Genomic DNA, 19,026 nt, shown 5'->3' on the forward strand with positions numbered 1-19,026 from the left:
TTTCCTGGCACATCTCGCTCTTCCCTAACTGATTTTGGGGGAGGAAAACAGGATATCCAAGGCTGCAGCAGGAGTGGGAATTGTCACTCCTCAGCTCCTGGTCTCCAGAACCTGCCCCAAGCCCCAGAAGCCCAAGACTCCACTCTGTACCTTGCTCAGCGATCTCAATCTCCCGGCGCCCGAACTCCGCCTGTTTGATGTTCTTCACGCAGAAATTGCTGCTGCCCTTGGAGTTGGTTTGCTGTTTCTCTCGGGGGGACACCTCGTCATCAGAGCTGTCTGTGTACGAGGCAGCTAAACCAAGAGAGGAATGAATGAGTGTTATGCCAGGCCTTATGAATCCAGGAACCTCCTACCCTTCAGGTTTCTGCTCTGTTTCCCTTCTCAGCTTTCACTCATGGCTCAAACTACCAATCTCCTAGGGAAAGCCAACGCCCTGAAGGAATTCTGCACTCTTTTTCTCTAAAACATCCCAGAGGTAACAATTATCAACTGGCAATCAATGCCTGAGCTTCGGGAATGCCTGGAATCATTCCCTCAGCATCCAAGTACAAACAGCAGCACAAAACCTGCCACAGGGTGTGAGCAGCACATTCACTGCAGCACCCACGCTGGGTTTTTGAGAGGAACGTGTGAGGACAAGGACCTGGCACCTACCAGAGCTGTAGCTGTCGGTGGAAGACTGGGAGATGGAGCGGGACAGGGACCGACGGCCCGTCTTGGTCGGGAATTTGGTGAACTCCTGCATGTCATCTGCAAATTGGATTTGCTGGGAGCAAAGGAAAGAAGTGCTAAATCAGGAGGTGATCCTTAGGGCATGACACGTTCCCAGGCTACAGTGGATCCCTTCAGTCCACAAAAATTAACATCACCAAATACAAGGCTACAGATGTCAAAAATTAAATCCCTTCTTCTGCCTGAAACAGCTGCCACCAGGTTTTTGTCACCCTGCAAATTTGATGCAACACCTGAATAGAAAAAGAGCACCCTGAAACATCTACTTTAATCCCTTCTCAGCTCCCTAAGGCTCCTTCAGGAGTTACACTCCTTGTACAACCAACATCCCATGTGGAAGGAGAGCCCCTGCTCCCACAGCCCCTGCCCCAACCAATCCCAGCAGATTTCTGCCCAAAAATGTAGCAGTAAGAAAGCTGGGGTGGTCCCAACAGATCCCTGGTGCTTCCAGGCTCTTCCCCAGAGAAGAGCATCCCGCAGGTTAAAAACACCACACATCCTTCCAAAACTGACACTAAAAGCACAGGAAAAAAACCTCAGCAAGAGAGAACATTTCAACAAAAAGAAGTTGACATTGCATTGGCTTTCAGCCTCCTCTGCAGGACAAGATGTTTCCATTGGAAGAGAACCCCCAAAACAGCCACCTCTCTCAGCCAGAGGCAACTCAAGGCTCCAGCACCTTCCACCAGATCATCAAATTTAACTGTGTTGGGCCAAAAAGAGAGGATAAATAACCCAAAAGCTGCTGTGCTCACCCTGAGTGAGCAGCCAGCAAAGGGCCTTACTGCTGCTTCTGCCAGTGAAAGGCAACAGAGATGAAAGGGAATTAGGGAAAGCACCAGCAATCCCAGCCTGCAGGCCCCTTCCTGCTGCCACGCAGGAGACCCTGACAAAGAACCCCAGCATGGCCCCTCCACTCAGATCACGTCGCTGCAGGATTTAATTTTGCCATTTAACAGGGATGAGATGTCATGGCAGGGAGTGGGATTAACAAAGCATCCCCGAGACCCAGGAGACCTTGAGAGGAATCCTAGAGAAATCAAGATGATGGAAAGAGACAGCCCAGAGCAGTCACGAGGAGGGGCTTTCAGTGCCACAGCCATCCCAAAAGCGTCCTGAAAGCTTTGATGCAGGAAACAGCTTTTGGAGGGGAGAAGAATGAAACTATTTACTTGAAATAATCCATTCCAGAAAGGAGGAATCTGCACAGACTGGAGCTGGGGTGGCTGCAGTACCAGTACAGCTTTTTGGGCTGGAAAATGTTGCCACAATACTACAGAATGCCTGCAGATGGGCCAAAGCAGCATGGTATTCCACTTGGGAAGGGACAAGGGGGCATGAAACCCATGGCTCACTCCAAGGGAGGGCAAGAGGGATGATGTGGGACTCCAGCATCCCTTCCAGGAACTGACTGGCACAGATCAGATCCATCACCACACCCAGCCAAACATCCCAGGCAATCCTGTGGGTGCTGCTGCTGCAGGGTTTCCAGCCAGCTCCTCCATCCTGGACACATCACAGCCCAGTATCTGCTTCCCTGATTAGACTTCCCAGCAGACTCCAGTTGGATTCTGATGCAAACTACTTTAGTTTGTATTAGTGGAAGGAATAGGAAGGATAAATAGAGATAGAAGGTTTGGTTTTGCAATTGTTTGAGGTCACTTGGTGCAGAGGGAGGATTCAGAGGGCACCACAACCTCCATCCCCACGGGGAAGCAGAGGGAGGATGCAGAGGGCAGGATCCAGAGGGCATCCCAATCCCATCCTCACAGGAGAGCAGAGGGAGGGTGCAGAGGAGACCACAACCCTCATCCCTGAGGGAAATCAGAGGGAAGACCTGGAGGGCATTGAAACCTCCACCCCCATGGGAGAGCAGAGGGAGGATACAGAGGCCATCACAATCCCCATCCCCACAGGGAAGTTGGTTCCAGGGACAAGACAGGCAGAAGCACTTCCAGGCAGGTACCACTATTGTGCTCAGGGCGTGTGGCAGGAGCTGGCAGGATTCCCAACAAGGAATGATGTTGCTGGAATTTGTTCAAGGTCTATTCCTCGGATCAATCTTCCCCACACAGCCTGGGATGGGCTTGTGCTACTTCCATGCCAGTATATTGCTCATGGGCACTTCCAAGGAGGAAAAAGCATCAGCAATTTCAGGAACACAAGATTTCCATGCCTTCACATCAAGCTCTTCCTCTGGCAGCTCATCAAACCAGAGGGTATAAAAAAACATTCCCCATAAAAAGCTGCTGGCATTAAAACAGCTTAAAGTGTTAGCTGAGGAATTTTCTGTATCTCAGGGAAAGGTTTCCAGGGAAGAGGTGACCCAGGAGGGAAAAAACAAAGCACAGTGCTTCAGCCCAGGGTGCAGGTCTATCCTGGCCTGCAGCATCCAGGATGTGTATGTTCCAGGACAGGGCAATTCCCTTCAGGGAATTGCTGCCTGGATGGTCTCATGGAGCAAAGTTCCTTTGGGATGAGTGGAAAAGGGAGGATGGGATAGAGGCGTGCTGCACTTCCCAGTCCCACAACATCCCACACCACAATCCACCTCCCCTTCAGGCCTCCAGCTGTGAATGCTGAGCCAGCTCTGAGGCACAACCCCACCCTGCAAGAGAAACAGCAGGTTTAGAAACATGGGAATGAGGGGATTGAATCCAAGTGGAGAGAAAAAGCAAGTGCTAAACAAACCAAGTGCTGAATTACCCCCAGTAATCCCTGCCGTGGCTTTACCAGGGCTCAGCTGAACTCCCCAGCTTAGCAAAATCTGTCCTGGCTAAAATTATCATCAAACACCACGAACAGCACCCAAACCCAAGGAACAATCCGAACATCCCACCCCTCTGAGCCCGGGAAATTACCGCCGTGTCCGGCAGCGCGAGGCGGCAGCGCAGGGAGGTCGGGCAAGGCACTGGAGCAGAGGTGCGTGACCAGTGCCCTCCACGTGCCAGCAGCTCGAGCTGCATTAAGGAGACAGAGAAAATCTCCTAATCCCTCTGCCTGTCATGGGAATTGGAATGAACGGCATTCCCGGCCGGCCGGGGGCTGCGGGTCAGCGCTCCGTGGCTCAGCGGGATTGGGGCTGTCCAGCTCTCAAGAGCACGGCCATGAATTGCATCCCAAACTTCATCCTGCTGGAAGCAGCTTTTCCAACCGGGTGGAGCACAAGGGTTTAAGAGCAAGGAAAATATTTTTTCATCCCAGAAATTCGTGGTCAAGTAGGGAAAACAAGACAGCACCCATTTCCCTGCAGAGGAATGAAGCTAGGGGTTTTCAGCATCACTGCCTGGAAAAGGAGAAGACGGGGCTGGAGATCTAAGGGGCCAAATGAGCAGTTCCTCACTTGGAACAGCAGGGATTTTGGGATATGTTCTGCAGGAAAACAGCAAGATCCACCATCTCCTGCCAAGTCCTTCCAGAGCATTGCTGGGCACTGCCTGCTCCCGGTCACACCAGCAAAGCCAGATGGACATTTTCTCCCTTTGGGAAATCCACTGCCACTGTGCCCATTCCCAGGCAGATCTGACATTTCCCAACAACAGCCGCTCATGTTCAGCTCAAAACACCCTTTCCAGGGCTGGAGCTGAGGGAGCACTGTCCACCCTATTTGGCCACACTGTCCAGAGCATCCCAAAGCACCAGGAAGCTGAAGACCAGCTTGAACAAGCTTCTCTCTAGGGCATAAGGATAAATCCACTGAGAACACTGGTGGGGCAGAGCCAAACCCAGCAGCTCAAGTGTCCCCAGCACACACAGCCTCGTTTGTTTAATTATTACAACACAGGGAGGGCAAACAGACTGCAGGTCTGGATTGGTACCACCTCACCAAACTGGCAGCTCATGACTGCAGGGTGTGCCATCCTCCATGGCTGATCCCAAGCACTTTCCCAGTGGTCAGCCAGGAGAGCAGTTTTTGGAGCTGACAAGAGTAAGAAAATTCCACCCCTGACTCCAGGAGAGGGAGCTGTAGATGCAGCTGGATTTACCCCAGGCACAGATGAGCCCAGCATGTCCCTCTTGCACAGGACAATCCCAATTTTCATTTTAACACTTCTTCCATTCCCAGAACAGCTCCAGAGAGGTCCCTTAGCTCCTTTGTTGTGCTACACATCCCTGACTGCATCCCATGCAGCCCTGGGGGAGAGTGGGAGCAGATTATGGAAGGAACAGAGATTTTGGAAAGCATCCACCAACTCACAGCTGACATGGCTCATCAATGCACAGGCTCCACAGGGGAAAGGACACAGGCTGGGAAGCAGCTCCAGGCTCTATTCCTAGCACCCCCAGGTTTGCTTCAGCAACCCTTTTATTATTTTTTATTATTAGGGTACATGTGAGCATTGGCACAAACGCAGCCATGGGAAAAGTGTCCTCCCAGCCACTTCTGTCCTGGATAAGTGGAGCAGGGACAGGAGCAGGCTCCACACATCACCCAAGATAAGCAGGGAGCAATGAACCATCTAAAAATCCTCTAGACTTCCAAGCCTGACATCCGTGGATGTGAGGACACAGCACAGTTGCCCAGGGAGGAACAGCAAAATGGGAGCAGAGCACATTCCTACAGCCACACAGCCACCTCTAAAGGAGAAGAGTCTCTGCAACCCACTTCTGTCCTCCCAGGAGAAAGCCTGGAAGGATCCAGAGTCCTGGGACCTTTCCTTTGGCTGCAGAAAACCAGCAGCAGGGATCAGGACTGTTCAGTGCAGCCACTTCCCTTTATTTAGAATGTTCTCCTAAACAAAAACTCCCTGGCAGAGGCTGGGAGGGCACTGCTGGATGCCCATGCTGCCAAGGCAGCCCTGACGTGACCTGTCTTTTAAGTTCATCATTTCTTTGTCATTCCTGGAAATTCAGCCAGACAAGGAATGTTTTACAGCTCAAACAAGCATCCTCCTCCTCCTCCTCCTCCTCACTAGCCCTGCTCCCACATGAGACAGCAGCAGCAGCTTGGAGCAGGGCTGGATTTTGCCCACCTGGAGATGGGCACCTTCAGGTTTTAGTCTCCAAGGATTCCTTATCTGCAGAAGGACAGAGAGATGATGGTTTTTCCTGAGAAGGAGCTGTGTCGAGCATTTCTAAAGGACAACTTGTTTTAATCCACTGATTTGAAGAAGCAACTCATCACAGTGTCCAGGGAGGGCAGAAGCATCCCAGGGAATGAGGCCCTTCAGCCTCATCAGCAGAGGGGAAGAAAGTCAGATAACCAGTGTTCTCCTTCATTCCAGATCAAAAAGAAGAGAGGAACAGCTTTGCTCGAGCCACCTCCTCAGGGAAGGGACAGAACTCTTCCATGCTGTTTTCACAACCACCCAGATCCCGGAGGGGACCCCGAGCTATTGCCACGTTTTCTTCCCTGAGGCCATCCCAAACCCACCAGCTGTAGGTTCCCAATGCTCCCAGTGCCCCTGTGCTGGCCCCTGGAGCTGGCCCCATTCCCACTGTGGCCATGCCAGGGTGCTGGGTTTGTTTAGAGGACTTGGCTGCTCTGTCCTCAGGGCCCCTCTACTCTGCTTCCAGGCTGGAAGAGCCAGCCCCTTTTCCCACAGGACAGTGTCTAGACATGTGGCTGGAAACAGGGGACACACAGGGGGACACAGCTCCTGCTCCACAATCCAACAGGACACGGATTTTTGGGGTGGGAATCAGCAAGGCAGACAGGGATGGTTTTAGGGTTCTTTCCCTGGGAGGTTATCCAGCCTGGAAGGGTATTTCTGGATCACAGCACTCTTTAAGGACGGAAGGAAAGGAAAAACAAGGTACTTGGAGAAGAGGGATGGGGGATCAGGACCAGCAAGACTCTGACCCTGATGACTCACCATCCTCATCCCCAAAGCACTGGGGAGGGGAGGGTTTGGAGGTGGATTTGGCTCTGTGACTCAAACCATCCCATTTTCCCACCTCCAAGCTCTGGTCGCGCATGCCAGTGCAAACTTGGATGGCAAAGGGCTGCACAAATTCACATGAGGCTATGGCCAACCCATGGAAGAACCACCAGATTCCCAGTTCAAATCCTCCCAGCAGCAAACAAAACCCCAGGCAGAGCCCATGGCCAGGTGAAGGTGGGGGATTTTTCCCAGCAGTGCCCACTGCTTCACCCCACCATTCATGGGGATGCTGGAAGAGCAGGAGTGCTGCTCAGCAAGCATCTCCTGGTCCTCCCAGCCTGAGCACAAAGGGCTCTGTGAGAGCTGCAAGTGAAACAACCCTCAGGAAAAAGGACCTGCTTCTGCTCCAGGTGCGGCCTTTGCAAGAGGAAAACTTTCTCCTGGTGGTTCCCCCAATTTTTAGAAGGAGCCCCAAGTGCTCCATTCAGACATCACAACTGGAAGGGCTTTCCAAGGGTGCTGCTCTGTGCATGGAAGCACAGCCATGTGGAATTTGGTGCCCCTGGATCTGTACCTCTCACTCCCAAAGGGTTCACAGGGCAGGCTGTTCTCCCTAGAGGCACAGACCTGCCTGGCACTCTCCCCACCAACTCCCTGAACAGGAATCCCAGCCAAATCTCCACCTGGAAACGTTTACACTGTTCCCAGTGAAGAAATAAAAGGGCACTGAGGTTCTGGCAAAACAAACCAGCCAAGCCCTGATCCCAACATCCATCCTCCACTGCCAGGGAAAGGCTGGTTGGGTGAAGCACTGAGGAAAAAAAAAAAAAAACAAACCAAGTTTCTCTGAGTCCAAGAGGAGAATTAAGGACTTCCACATGAATCTCAAAACTCAGCAGAGAAAAAGAAACACCAGGAAAGAAAGAGACCCATTCCAAAGGTTACTAGGCTGGAAATCACCACAAGATTTCAGTCATGATGGGAATCACTGTAAATGCCAGTTAAAGGAAAAATAAACAGAAGGAGAAATTCAATAAAAGAAATGTGATTTTGAGTGTTAAATAGTAACTGGGGATAAATCTGCCTCATAAACACCTGGAGGTCAAAGGTGTGCTCCAGCAGGAGCAGAGGGAAAGCTCCCCACCAGCAGATAAGGAGACATCTAGTCCTTGGACTGCAGGAATCGAGGCAAAGGCTGGGGCCTGCCTTTGATGGAGCAGGAGGATATCTCCTGAAACACAGAGAGATATCTCCTTCCTGGCAGGAACAGCAGAAGTCCAATGTCTGGGATCCCTAAGTGAACTCTGGTCGTGTCTCACGGGTTCACCCCATAATCTCCATGAATGGGCAAACAGCAACTGGTCTAAAGCCATCCCAGATTGCTCACCTCTGCATTCATCCCCAGTGCCCACCCAGCCTGTGGCACAGCACGTGTTTGGGCAGCAGGAAAATTAGTAGTAACTGGAGTGACCACACTGGAAGAACTGCACAAGCAATACAAGGTCATGTCCTTGCAAGGACAAGGGGATGGATTCCCACTGCCAGAGGGCAGGGAGAGATGGGATATTGGGAAGGAATTCCTCCGTGTGAGGGTGGGGAGGCCCTGGCACAGGGTGCTCAGAGCAGCTGCGGCTGCCCCATCCCTGGAAGTGTCCAAGGCCAGGGAGCCATGGCAGAGGTGAGCTTTAAGGACCCTTCCAACCCAAACCATTCCCCTATTCCATGACTGAGGGTTAAATCAATCACTCCCAGCAGCTTATGGGGCAATCTGAGGACTGCTGGCCTCCAGCAGGCCAGCTGGCAGAGCTGGAAGCCCATGGAAATGTGTTTGTGTGTCAGAGCTGAGAGGGAATCAGCTTTAATTAGCATCAATTTTTAAACTAATTAGAAAATGCCTCTCCAAGCACAGTTGCATGAGAACAAGGGAACACTTGGAAACACTGTCAAACAGTTCGTTCAGCAACACCTCATGGTCTGAAGGGAGGGTTTGCCACCAAAAAACAACAATTTGAGAAGGCCAAACTTCTGCTCCATAATCCTGAAGTAGTCCCTGTGTTTTGGGGGAGGAATCACTCTCCCTGGCACTCTGGGCACCCCATTTGCCTCCTCTTATCCCCCCACACTGCCTTGGAAAATCTCAGCATTCCAAGACTTCTACTGGTCTTTCCAAAACCCAAAACAGCAAATCCCACTCAGGAGAGGTTCCAGCTATTCTCAGGTACCCTTAGCTGATCCTCCATCCCTGTGTCACAGCTTTAAGGGAAAACATCCCACAGGAGCAGCATGGAAACAGGAGCAGCCTGTTCTGGAAAACTGGAAATCCATCGTCCCCCTGCCCTGACTCCCAAAGCCTCTCACAGTGGTATTTCCACTAGAGCTGCCCATTCCTCATTTACCAAGACTGTTTTCAGCCCTGGAAATTACCTGGATTTTGATGCATCTGGTGAGAGGCAGAGCAGGAGAAACCTCAGGCTTCAGCATGGGCTCTTCCCTGCTCAGGAGCCTGAGGAATCACCACCAGGATGGACAAACATCAGACTTGTGTCAGAGCAAAGCCAACCTTCTCCTGCAAACAGGGCTGATTTCATGAAGTCCCTTTCTTTTAGAGGAGGCAGGAGGGATGAAAGTGATTTCTTTGTGGAGATGGCAAACCCACAGAATATTTGGAGACGGGATTAGTTAATGTAGGAGACACTGTGCTGCCTGCAAGATGCTGACAGCTCCAAGGTCAACAGGGATCAGCCAGATGTTCTCGCTCCAAAACATGCCCAGGTTGGATGCAAAACTCTCCCCACAGTGCAGGAATGTGTGAAATCTGGAGCTCCCTGTTGGAGGTGAAAGGAGGAGAGGCAGAAAACAGCAGACGCAGGCTGAACCTCACCCTCATCTGGAAGGAGGACACTAAAACATGAATTTCAGGAAGGCAAAGCCCTTTTCCAGGCTGCCCACTTCTACGCACTGAAAAAGGCCAGAAGGAGTGATCCCTTCCACCCACACCACATAGATAAACCAGGCTCCAGCAGCTCCCACCCAAATCTTGGCTCCTGAACGCAGGCAGCTCCTCAGCCAGGCAGGAACGGGTGCTGCCAGGCAGCTCCAGGTCTGTGGGGGCAGCCAAGGGAAGGCTGCACCCAGCTCTGAGGGCTGCGGGAGCCTCACCCGAATTACAATGGAGCCTGTTCAAGGAGCTGGAACATCATGTCCTCGGCCACCTCAGTCCTTTGGCTGTCACCAACCTGAAGTAAACAGATTCTGCAGCAGCAATAAGCTTGTTACCAAGGCCACCGTATTGATCCCAAAGTGTAATTAAAATTCACAGTTCAAGCAGCCCAAGTCAACAGGGCAACGAGGGCAGCTCCAAAAGGCAGGACTGGCCTCAGCTTCCATATCCCACTGTCTCAGAGGCACAGAACCCACGGGGGGAGAGCAGCTGCCAAAAAAACAGCCCAAACTCTTCCCTGTCAGAGTGGGGAGGACCTGGCACAGAGAAGCTGTGGCTGCCCCATCCCTGGAAGTGTCCAAGGCCAGGTTGGACAGGGCTTGGAGCAACCTGGGATAGTGGAAGGTGTCCCTGACCATGGCAGGGGGTGGAACTGGGTGATCTTCAAGGTCCCTTCCAACCAAACCATTTCCAAACTAGCAGCTTCCTCTTTGGACCTTTGGGCCATCAACCAAGATGTCCCAAAGCACCCATTCCCAAGGGTTAACCATGCCAGGGAAGCCTGCAGGGATGATGTGGGCAGAAAGGGATGGTGCAGAGTAGATTCCAGCCCTGCTCAGGGTGCCCAAGCCCCTGGAATTATCCTGTGCCCTGGGAAGGGGCTCCACCTGCTGAGGTGTCACCATGATGCTCCTCCTTGGTGGGGCTCCCTGACTCTTCTCCCAGCCCCTTACAGATTCAACCCCTGGTTTCACCAAGTCTCACTCTGGGATAAGTTCCGGCACAAAGTCCTTCACACTGTGGGCCCTTGGGGCCACCAGCAGGTCCCAGGACAGTCACCTGGAACGTCACCACCGTGTGCTGAGTGAAGGTGAGCCAGAGGCCCCAGATAAGCACCTCTGATCAAAGGGCTCAGCAGGAAACATAATGAGCCCTCTGCAAATGCGAGCGTCACCCCGCAGGAAACTCCTGGTGATAAAACCACAGCCAGGCACAAGCAAATCCCTCAGGCTGAGTGCTGAGGTTCCACACATTTCCTGCTCCAAAATCTGGGATGAGGCACCCACCAACTCCTCAGAGCAGCGATACAGTCAGGATCCCCACTTGCAAAGGATTAACTCCAACCTGACCTTGAAAACCTGATTTCCAGAGTGAAATACCCCAGCCTCAGCATCTAGGAGGGAGCACAAGAACCCATTCCAACATTTGCACAGGCTGGAAAGCAGAGAGAAAACTGTTCCCAGAGAAAGTATTGTGGTAGGCCAGTCCCCAGCAGCAGAAGATAAGCTGGCATCTCAGAGGTCAAAACAAAACACTGTGCTCCTGCTCCAGCACTCTTCCCACACCCAGGACCTGGCTGCTCATGGGGGAAGGGGACTCCCAGGATGGGTGGTCTCCACCCCCACACCATTAAAAGATGACAAGAGATGCTTCTGAAGACTGGGAAGAATTAATATCCAACTCTTCTCCCATTTCCAAAGGACTGACATAAGAGTGGAAACCCAGCCTCCTTCAGGGATGCAGGAGAAAAAGAGGGAAGCAAAAGCCACAGGCTCTGGCACATCATTTTGAAGACAGTTTATGCCCATCAAACCCCCAAAATCTCCTTTCTTTCCCCTCTGGTTCAACAATTAAATTAAGTGTCTTCTGGCCTTGCCCAGTGCTGGGGCACTGGCACAAAACCCCCCTCTGGACATCAGAGAGACCCTCCAAAACACCAAAACAATGGGAAGGTCCCAAGAGCAACTGAGAAAAAATGTAGGATTCTATCATTTAACACAGCACCAGGAGTGACCTGGCTGCCCCAATCCCCGGTAATTCATCTCCACCCCAAACACACCTGAGCTTTTCCCCCCCCCACTTATTAGGGTTTTCCTGCACCCCAGGGAAGGCCAGACTCATCTAAGGACATCCATACAGAGGACAATGAGCTGTTCAACTCATCCCAGCCCGGGCACCTCATTATGAGAAGGAAAAACTCAGACAGAGTAAGGAACCAAAGAAGTGAAGATGTGGGCAAAGGAATGAAGACCAGGTGCATGGTGCCTGCAGAACAGCAGGAAAGGAGATGGTAGCCATGGCCCCAGACAGGCTCACAAAGGCACAGAGGATTTATGAGCAGCCACTCTAAGGAATTAAATTAAAGGGACAGGAAAAACTAATGGCTACAGGAGCTCTGACAGGACAAACAAGGGCAGTCTCGTCCCCCTGACAGCCCCAAGGGGAAGGTATCACCCAGCCTGGCAGAGCTGCAGGGACCTAGGATAAGTCACGACAGAAGAAAGTGGGGCAGGAACAGGTCTTCTGGAACGGGCTGTGCAGGGCAGGGATGCAGCCAGCTGCAGCAAGGTCAGCGGTGCGCAGGCCACTGCAGACAGCAACAGCGGGAACGATGCTCAGGAGAGGACACCCAGCCCTCCATCCCCCTCTCCCCAGCTTTTCTCTGCTCCATCTCTGCCACCCCCACAGCAGCCGGCTCGCTGCCACCGCAAAGCTGCAGCGCTGTGCATTAGCATTCCCTGCCACAGCCTGCGCGGGATCCCGCCGGAGCCGGCAGCCGCAGGGGCACAGCACCGCCCCGACGCACCCACAGCAGCTCCGCGGGCACAGAGCCGCCACCCAACTCACCTCCCCAGAACCAAACCCGAGCCTTCAGCCCATCTCAGAGCCCAGCAATGCCGCAGGAGAAAGATCTGCCTGCGGTGTCCATCCGTCTGCCAGCAGCCAGGTGTGGAGGAGCCCAGCAGACAGCAATGCCGGCGGGACAAGGACACAGCGGGGTGAGGCGACAGACAGGGACAGCGCGTGCCAAGCCCCCTGCCCTGCCGCAAGCACAGTGCCCCTCGCCGTGTCCTTCCCACTCCAGGGCACCCCCAGCTTGGCTCGGCTGGGAGTTTAAGGCTCCGCCGACCGGCTGACGTGGATTGGGAAAGCGACTGCTGCCAAGGGCACCTGCAGTCTCCAGGGAGGCAGGAGAGCAGATGCCCAGACGCAGCAGTGATGGCACACAGGGATCTGAAGGAGCACAACCTGCCCTTGAGCTCTGCCATCATCATCTCCACATCCATGTTCACTAAACCTGGGTAAGCCACCAGCCTCAGCATTCCAAATCTTCCCCAGCAACACCACAGTGGCGGCTGGAGAAGGTGCAAAACTCAGCTTTGCTCACCTATGCCTGCAAACCACTCCTGGCTAAAGAACCACCTTGCTCAGACCAAACCGGGGTCATTATGCTGACAGACAAATCCCCACGAGCTGCAGTGAAAAGGGAGCTCTGGCAGGGCCAGGAAATCCCAGCTCTAGAGGGAAAACATCCCTATTCCTCCTTTCACCTCCACTGAGTCTGCTCCTACTTCAGCCTGGAGTAGATCGTATTTAATCTCTTCATCTTTTACCTCCTGCTTGTTTCACTTTTTCACCTTAAATGAGTCCCTGACAAGAGGAAACAGTAATGTCAGGGGCTGATTCCCAGCTCCAGGTGACCCCAACAAGGAGACACCGACCTCTCCACAGCACCCACGGGCCCAGTGCGCTTCCACCTGCATCCAAGATGCTCCTGCAGATCCTGGACTGGATGCTGTGGGCTCACACTGGCACTTTCCCCAAGCTCCAGCACAAGTTAAGGCTCCTCTGAAAAACCATTCACAGAGAGAGATGGAGCCTGCACTGAGCTTGGCCACACTCCCACCCTCTCCATCTCCAAAAGCCTCACACAAACTGCATCAGCAAAGTTCCAGGAGCCCAAAACCCCAGGAGGGGCGTGCTTCAGCAGCACAGCACTAGATTGCCCACCTCTATGCTGGTAAATCATCTCTCTCCACCATCTCCACTGACCTCTGACCATGCCAGGAGGTCCAGGGCAGCTGGCACAAAAAACACTTTGACTTGCAGGGAATTAGAAGGGCGTTTTAATGGCTTAATTGCAATCATGTTCTGAGGCATCAGAGCTGGGGGCACTCAACAGCTTATCTCAGGAGAGCAATTCTCCCTTCCTTGGTCTTTCATCCTCCTGCCAAGGCCTCTGCTGTTCCCCAGCACTATTTGCAGGAACTAGCCAGGCAAGGAAAACAGGAGCCCGGAGCAATTTGTTCCCTGAGCTCAGCTCAGCTCGCTCCCCATCTCTGATGTTATCAGCCTCAAATGTCGCGTGTCGCTCTGGGCACCTTCAATATCCTCACCCAGCCAGGAAAAGCTGCAGCAGCCACTGAGTCCAACCAAGGCTCCTCATGCTGCACAGCCAAGTCTGCAGCAGAAAATTCTGGGGATACAACATCTCATCCCCCTGAGAGGATGGCAAACTTGCCTCTGAGGATGCTTGATGGACTCCCTCTTACCACAGGTATTTTGGTTCCATGGGATGCTCTGGGATTAGCAGCCTGCTGTCCCCTTGGAGCAGTCTCGTGCTGTTTGCTCTGACAGAGATGATGGTTATGAAAAGGTAAAAACAATTTCTGAGCTGGAGCTGTGCTGAGCCACTGCTGGAAGGGGCAGATCCCAGCCCCACATTCCTCTGCTCGTTCCTCCAGGCCATGTCCACAGCCCAGACAAACAGGGCCTAGTCTCCAACCCCTGCTCCCTGGGAGAGAAGATACCTTAAATCCAGCTGATCTTCCCCAAGGGTCAGACACTCCCCAATCTCAGCCGTGGCCAGAGCAGGCAGGAGAGGTTCCCCTGAAGAATGAGGATGTTCCCATTCTCTGTGACTGCTCCGCCTTTGCATCCACCTCTTCCAGGAGGCTGCAGCCCCGAGGGGAACACAATGTTCAGCTGCACAGATCTGTGCAATGTTTGGAACATGGATCTGCCTCCCTGACAGCACTGAGCCCGGACCGGAGCACAGGGCCAGTTCCCCAGGTCACTGGGGTCCTGCACCCTGCTACAGTGGCAAGACCAGCGCTCGCCCACACTCGGTGCCATCTGAGCACCCCACAGGGTTGTGGGAGCAGCACTGGGAGATCTCAGAGCTCCTGTGAGCCCTTCAGGGATGGAGGGGTACTGAGGAGACTCAGCAACCTCTTCCTGAGCCCAAAGGTGCTCCCACCCACACCTCCAACAGAACCTGCCCCCAAAAAAACTCAACATGCTGAGCCACTCTTCTGAGTGACCCACAGCTAGATTCCAGGTTGCTGCTTCAGGCTCTTCCCAAAGAACAGGTCCCTCCTGCTTTGTCCCCACCACAAAGCCTTATCACCCCACAGTCCCACACAAGGGGCCCACCCTGCCTGTCCCCTTCCCGGGGTCACCCTGTCCCCCTGCACCCCTATGCCACAGCCCTGCTCTTGCCCCCAGAGCTTGACCCGACCTGGCCCCAGCCCCCTGGAACCTGCCCTGCAGGTACTGGTCCTCCCCTCACCCCCATGTGGGCCAGGGTTATACCCCAGTACAGACCCCTCTCTGCCCAGCACCCAAGCGCTTCCCTCCCACCCCAAACTGGGCCAGCAGCCCCCTGGCCCATAGCTGCCAGCCCCAGACCGGACCAGCCCCCTCGCCGATACCAAGCTCCCTCTCTGCCACTGAATGGGGACAAGCCCCGCTTCCCAGTTACCGTCAAACTGGATCAGTTCCAGCCTTCCCAGCACAACCCCCACCTGTGGGGCCGCTCCTGCCAGAGCCGGGTCACGGCCGTGTCCGCCCCACAACCGAGGGCTGCATCCCCCGCCAGGGGCTACTGTCACCCCGCAACCCCGGCTGCTCCCCCGGACCACGGGCTGCTCGTCCCCAGCGGGGAGGGAGGCTGCTCCCTGCGCCCAGCACAGGCTGTGCCCTGCAGGAGAGGGCTCCTGCCGGCAACCGGGGAACGCCGCCCCGGCCGAGGGTCCTCCCCCGCCACAGCCGGCGCCTGCTCCCCCGCACCAGGACCTGCTCCCCCGCACCGAGCCGGCCCCCGCCGGGCCCGCTACCTTCTTGGGGGCCTTGGTGACGGTGGCCATGAAGGAATATTTCTCGGCGTCCTCCACCTCCTTGGCCTGCTTCTCCTCGCCGCCGGCGGGCTCCGGCACCGACATCCTGATGCGGCGGGGAATGCGAGGCGGGCCGCGGCCGCCGGCGGGACGGAACGGGACACGGTCCGGCGGGGCGGACCGGGGAGCACAGCGGGCGGCTCGGCTCGGCCCGGCCCGGCTCGGCTCGGCCCGGCTCGGCTCGGCCCGGCCCGGCTCGGCTCGGCTCGGCTCGGCTCGGCCCGGCCCGGCCCGGCTCGGCTCGGCTCGGCTCGGCCCGGCTCGGCTCGGCTCGGCCCGGCCCGGCTCGGCCCGGCTCGGCTCGGCCCGGCTCGGCTCGGCTCGGCCCGGCTCGGCTCGGCCCGGCTCGGCCCGGCCCGGCTCGGCTCGGCTCGGCTCGGCTCGGCTCGGCTCGGCTCGGCTCGGCCCGGCCCGGCCCGGCCCGGCTCGGCTCGGCTCGGCCCGGCCGGTCCCTCACGCTCGCTGCGCTGCCGCCGGCGCGCTGCCTGCGGCGGGTCTGCGGCCGCCGCGCCAGGGGCGGGGCGTCGTGACGTCACTGCGCCGTGACGTCACCGCGTACCCGCCGGGCTGCTGAGGCCGCGCGGCGCCGCCGGGGGAGCGGGCGAGGGGCGGGGCGCCCCCTGGCGGACACGGTGGGGAGAGCGCTGAGGGGCGGGGACGGGGCGGGGTCAGATGGGGCGTGGCCACAATGTGGGGGCGTGGCTATGGTGAGGGGCGTGGTCACATTTGGGGCGTGGTCACATTTGGGGCGTGGCCAGGAACCTCGGCGCGGGCCAAATCCCAATTAACGACAATAATTACATAAATAAATGTTCATATAAATCACTATAATGTATAATATTGCATAATATATAATATATATAATTATGTAATTCATATAATTATAATGCATACGTGCATATTAGTTTTTTAGTTAAAATAGTTCTTTAATTTGTTTTGAAATTAAAACTAATTGAATTCATGACTTCGACTAAATGAAATAATTATTGACATTAATTTTATACATTAAATAGCAACCATATAAATTAAATATGAATTATATATTAATGTGCAAAATATGTTAATTTATTTATATTTATAAGTTATATGCATTTACATTTATAAGTGATTATGAAACCATAAAATTTATATAAATTAATTTGATGCATATATATATAGTGTGCATAAATTTATGTTAAATAACTGAATTATATAAATTTAATACATACATTATATTAATTTTTTTTTCTAAATAAACATAGAAACGAATTAAGTTACATATATTAATTGATTAATTAATTGGGAAATAAAAGTTGAAACTAAAGAATGAGGGTATTCAGGGTAAAAAAATTTGTATTCGTTCAGAGGGAAGAAGAAAAGCAGGAGAAAAAACACGATTCAAAAGGAAAATAGTTTGAATAAAACAGGGGCAAAAATAAGACGTCAAGGAGTGTGGGTGTCCATCCCCAGGGGTGTGTCCGGTCCCGGAGCTGTGGGTGTCCATCCCCATGGGTGTGTCCGGTCCCGGAGCTGTGGGTGTCCATCCCCAGGGGTGTGTCCACTCCCGGAGCTGTGGGTGTCCATCCCCAGGGGTGTGTCCACTCCCGGAGCTGTGGGTGTCCATCCCCAGGGGTGTGTCCACTCCCGGAGCTGTGGGTGTCCATCCCCAGGGGTGTGTCCACTCCCGGAGCTGTGGGTGTCCATCCCATGGGTGTGTCCACTCCTGGAGCTGTGGGTGTCCATCCCCAGGGGTGTGTCCACTCCCGGAGCTGTGGGTGTCCATCCCCAGGGGTGTGTCCACTCCCGGAGCTGTGGGTGTCCATCCCCAGGGGTGTGTCCACTCCCGGAGCTGTGGGTGTCCATCCCCAGGGGTGTGTCCACTCCCGGAGCTGTGGGTGTCCATCCCCAGGGGTGTGTCCACTCCCGGAGCTGTGGGTGTCCATCCCCAGGGGTGTGTCCACTCCTGGAGCTGTGGGTGTCCATCCCCAGGGGTGTGTCCACTCCCGGAGCTGTGGGTGTCCATCCCCAGGGGTGTGTCCGGTCCCGGTGGTGTGGGTGTCCACCCCAGGGGTGTGTCCACTCCCGGAGCTGTGGGTGTCCATCCCCATGGGTGTGTCCACTCCCGGAGCTGTGGGTGTCCATCCCCAGGGGTGTGTCCGGTCCCGGTGGTGTGGGTGTCCACCCCATGGGTGTGTCCACTCCCGGAGCTGTGGGTGTCCATCCCATGGGTGTGTCCACTCCCGGAGCTGTGGGTGTCCATCCCCATGGGTGTGTCCACTCCTGGAGCTGTGGGTGTCCATCCCCAGGGGTGTGTCCGCTCCCGGAGCTGTGGGTGTCCATCCCCAGGGGTGTGTCCGGTCCCGGAGCTGTGGGTGTCCATCCCCAGGGGTGTGTCCGGTCCCGGAGCTGTGGGTGTCCATCCCCAGGGGTGTGTCCGGTCCCGGAGCTGTGGGTGTCCATCCCCAGGGGTGTGTCCGGTCCCGGTGGTGTGGGTGTCCACCCCAGGGGTGTGTCCACTCCCGGAGCTGTGGGTGTCCATCCCCATGGGTGTGTCCGCTCCCGGAGCTGTGGGTGTCCATCCCAGGGGTGTGTCCGGTCCCGGCGGTGTGGGTGTCCATCCCCAGGGGTGTGTCCGGTCCCGGAGCTGTGGGTGTCCATCCCCAGGGCTGTTGACCCCGGGTGCCAGCTCCCCGGGCCGCCGGGCAGGCTCGGCCGTGCTGGCCCCGCAGCCCGGCTCAGCGCCAGCTCGGGCTCGGGGCAGTGCCCTCTCAGCCCTCATTATCCATTAACGAGCCGAGCGGAGCCACCGGGCCCCGGAATCCCCCGCCCACATCCCCAGCCCGGCGTGGGGGTGCTGAGCACTTTTTGGGAGCGCTGAGCCTGGCCAGGGCTTCCTGCCCCACTCCTCATCCTCCTGCAGTGGGCTCTGCTGGCTCCTGCATTCCAGGGAGGGTCACAACCAACCTGTCCCCGGGGCCAGGGACACTGAGGGGACGCGGACCGCGGTCCCGGCTCCACAGAGTGCCCACACGGGCTCTAGGGACCATTCCAGCACAGGCAGGCAGGCGGGGGGCTCTGATCCCGGGCCACCCCGACCCCAACCCCATCCCCAAACGCCCCACAGGCAGCAGGGAGGGGTGTGAGCCCCGTTTGCCTTCACTTCCCCGGGGCTGCTCCCTTAAAATACAAGCTGGGAAAACATCAGCGTGTGGGTTAAAACCCCAGGGGAAAGAGCAGATACCGGTTTTTAACCAAAATCACTTTGTCTGGCCACAAAACGACCTCTGGCCACCTAAATCCTGCAGCAGTAACTCGGCCAAAACCCTGTCCCGGAGCCGCCGTGCCCCAGGAACCGCGGCTTCGAGGC

The 19,026-nt window shown here is 55.2% G+C and overlaps 1 protein-coding gene across 3 annotated transcripts in view; it reads right to left on the reverse strand.

The window, feature by feature from the left end:
- AHCYL1 (adenosylhomocysteinase like 1) overlaps positions 1 to 15,848 on the reverse strand; it is a 29,193-nt gene extending 13,345 nt beyond the window's left edge. For 2 of the 3 annotated variants that reach the window (XM_068173288.1, XM_068173289.1), the window contains exons 1-3: positions 15,621 to 15,848; positions 658 to 769; positions 151 to 294 (exon numbers count right to left, since the gene is read on the reverse strand). In XM_068173288.1, the coding sequence (XP_068029389.1) occupies positions 151 to 294; positions 658 to 769; positions 15,621 to 15,725 (361 nt within the window). In that variant the 5' untranslated portion in view covers positions 15,726 to 15,848. Of the gene's footprint in view, positions 1 to 150; positions 295 to 657; positions 770 to 12,348; positions 12,504 to 15,620 lie in introns of those variants that run through there. The other variant, XM_068173290.1, reaches the window with a different exon arrangement.
- Positions 15,849 to 19,026: the final 3,178 nt, after the last annotated feature.

Source organism: Anomalospiza imberbis, chromosome 26 (assembly GCF_031753505.1).
Source record: "Anomalospiza imberbis isolate Cuckoo-Finch-1a 21T00152 chromosome 26, ASM3175350v1, whole genome shotgun sequence".
NCBI classification, from domain to species: domain Eukaryota; kingdom Metazoa; phylum Chordata; class Aves; order Passeriformes; family Viduidae; genus Anomalospiza; species Anomalospiza imberbis.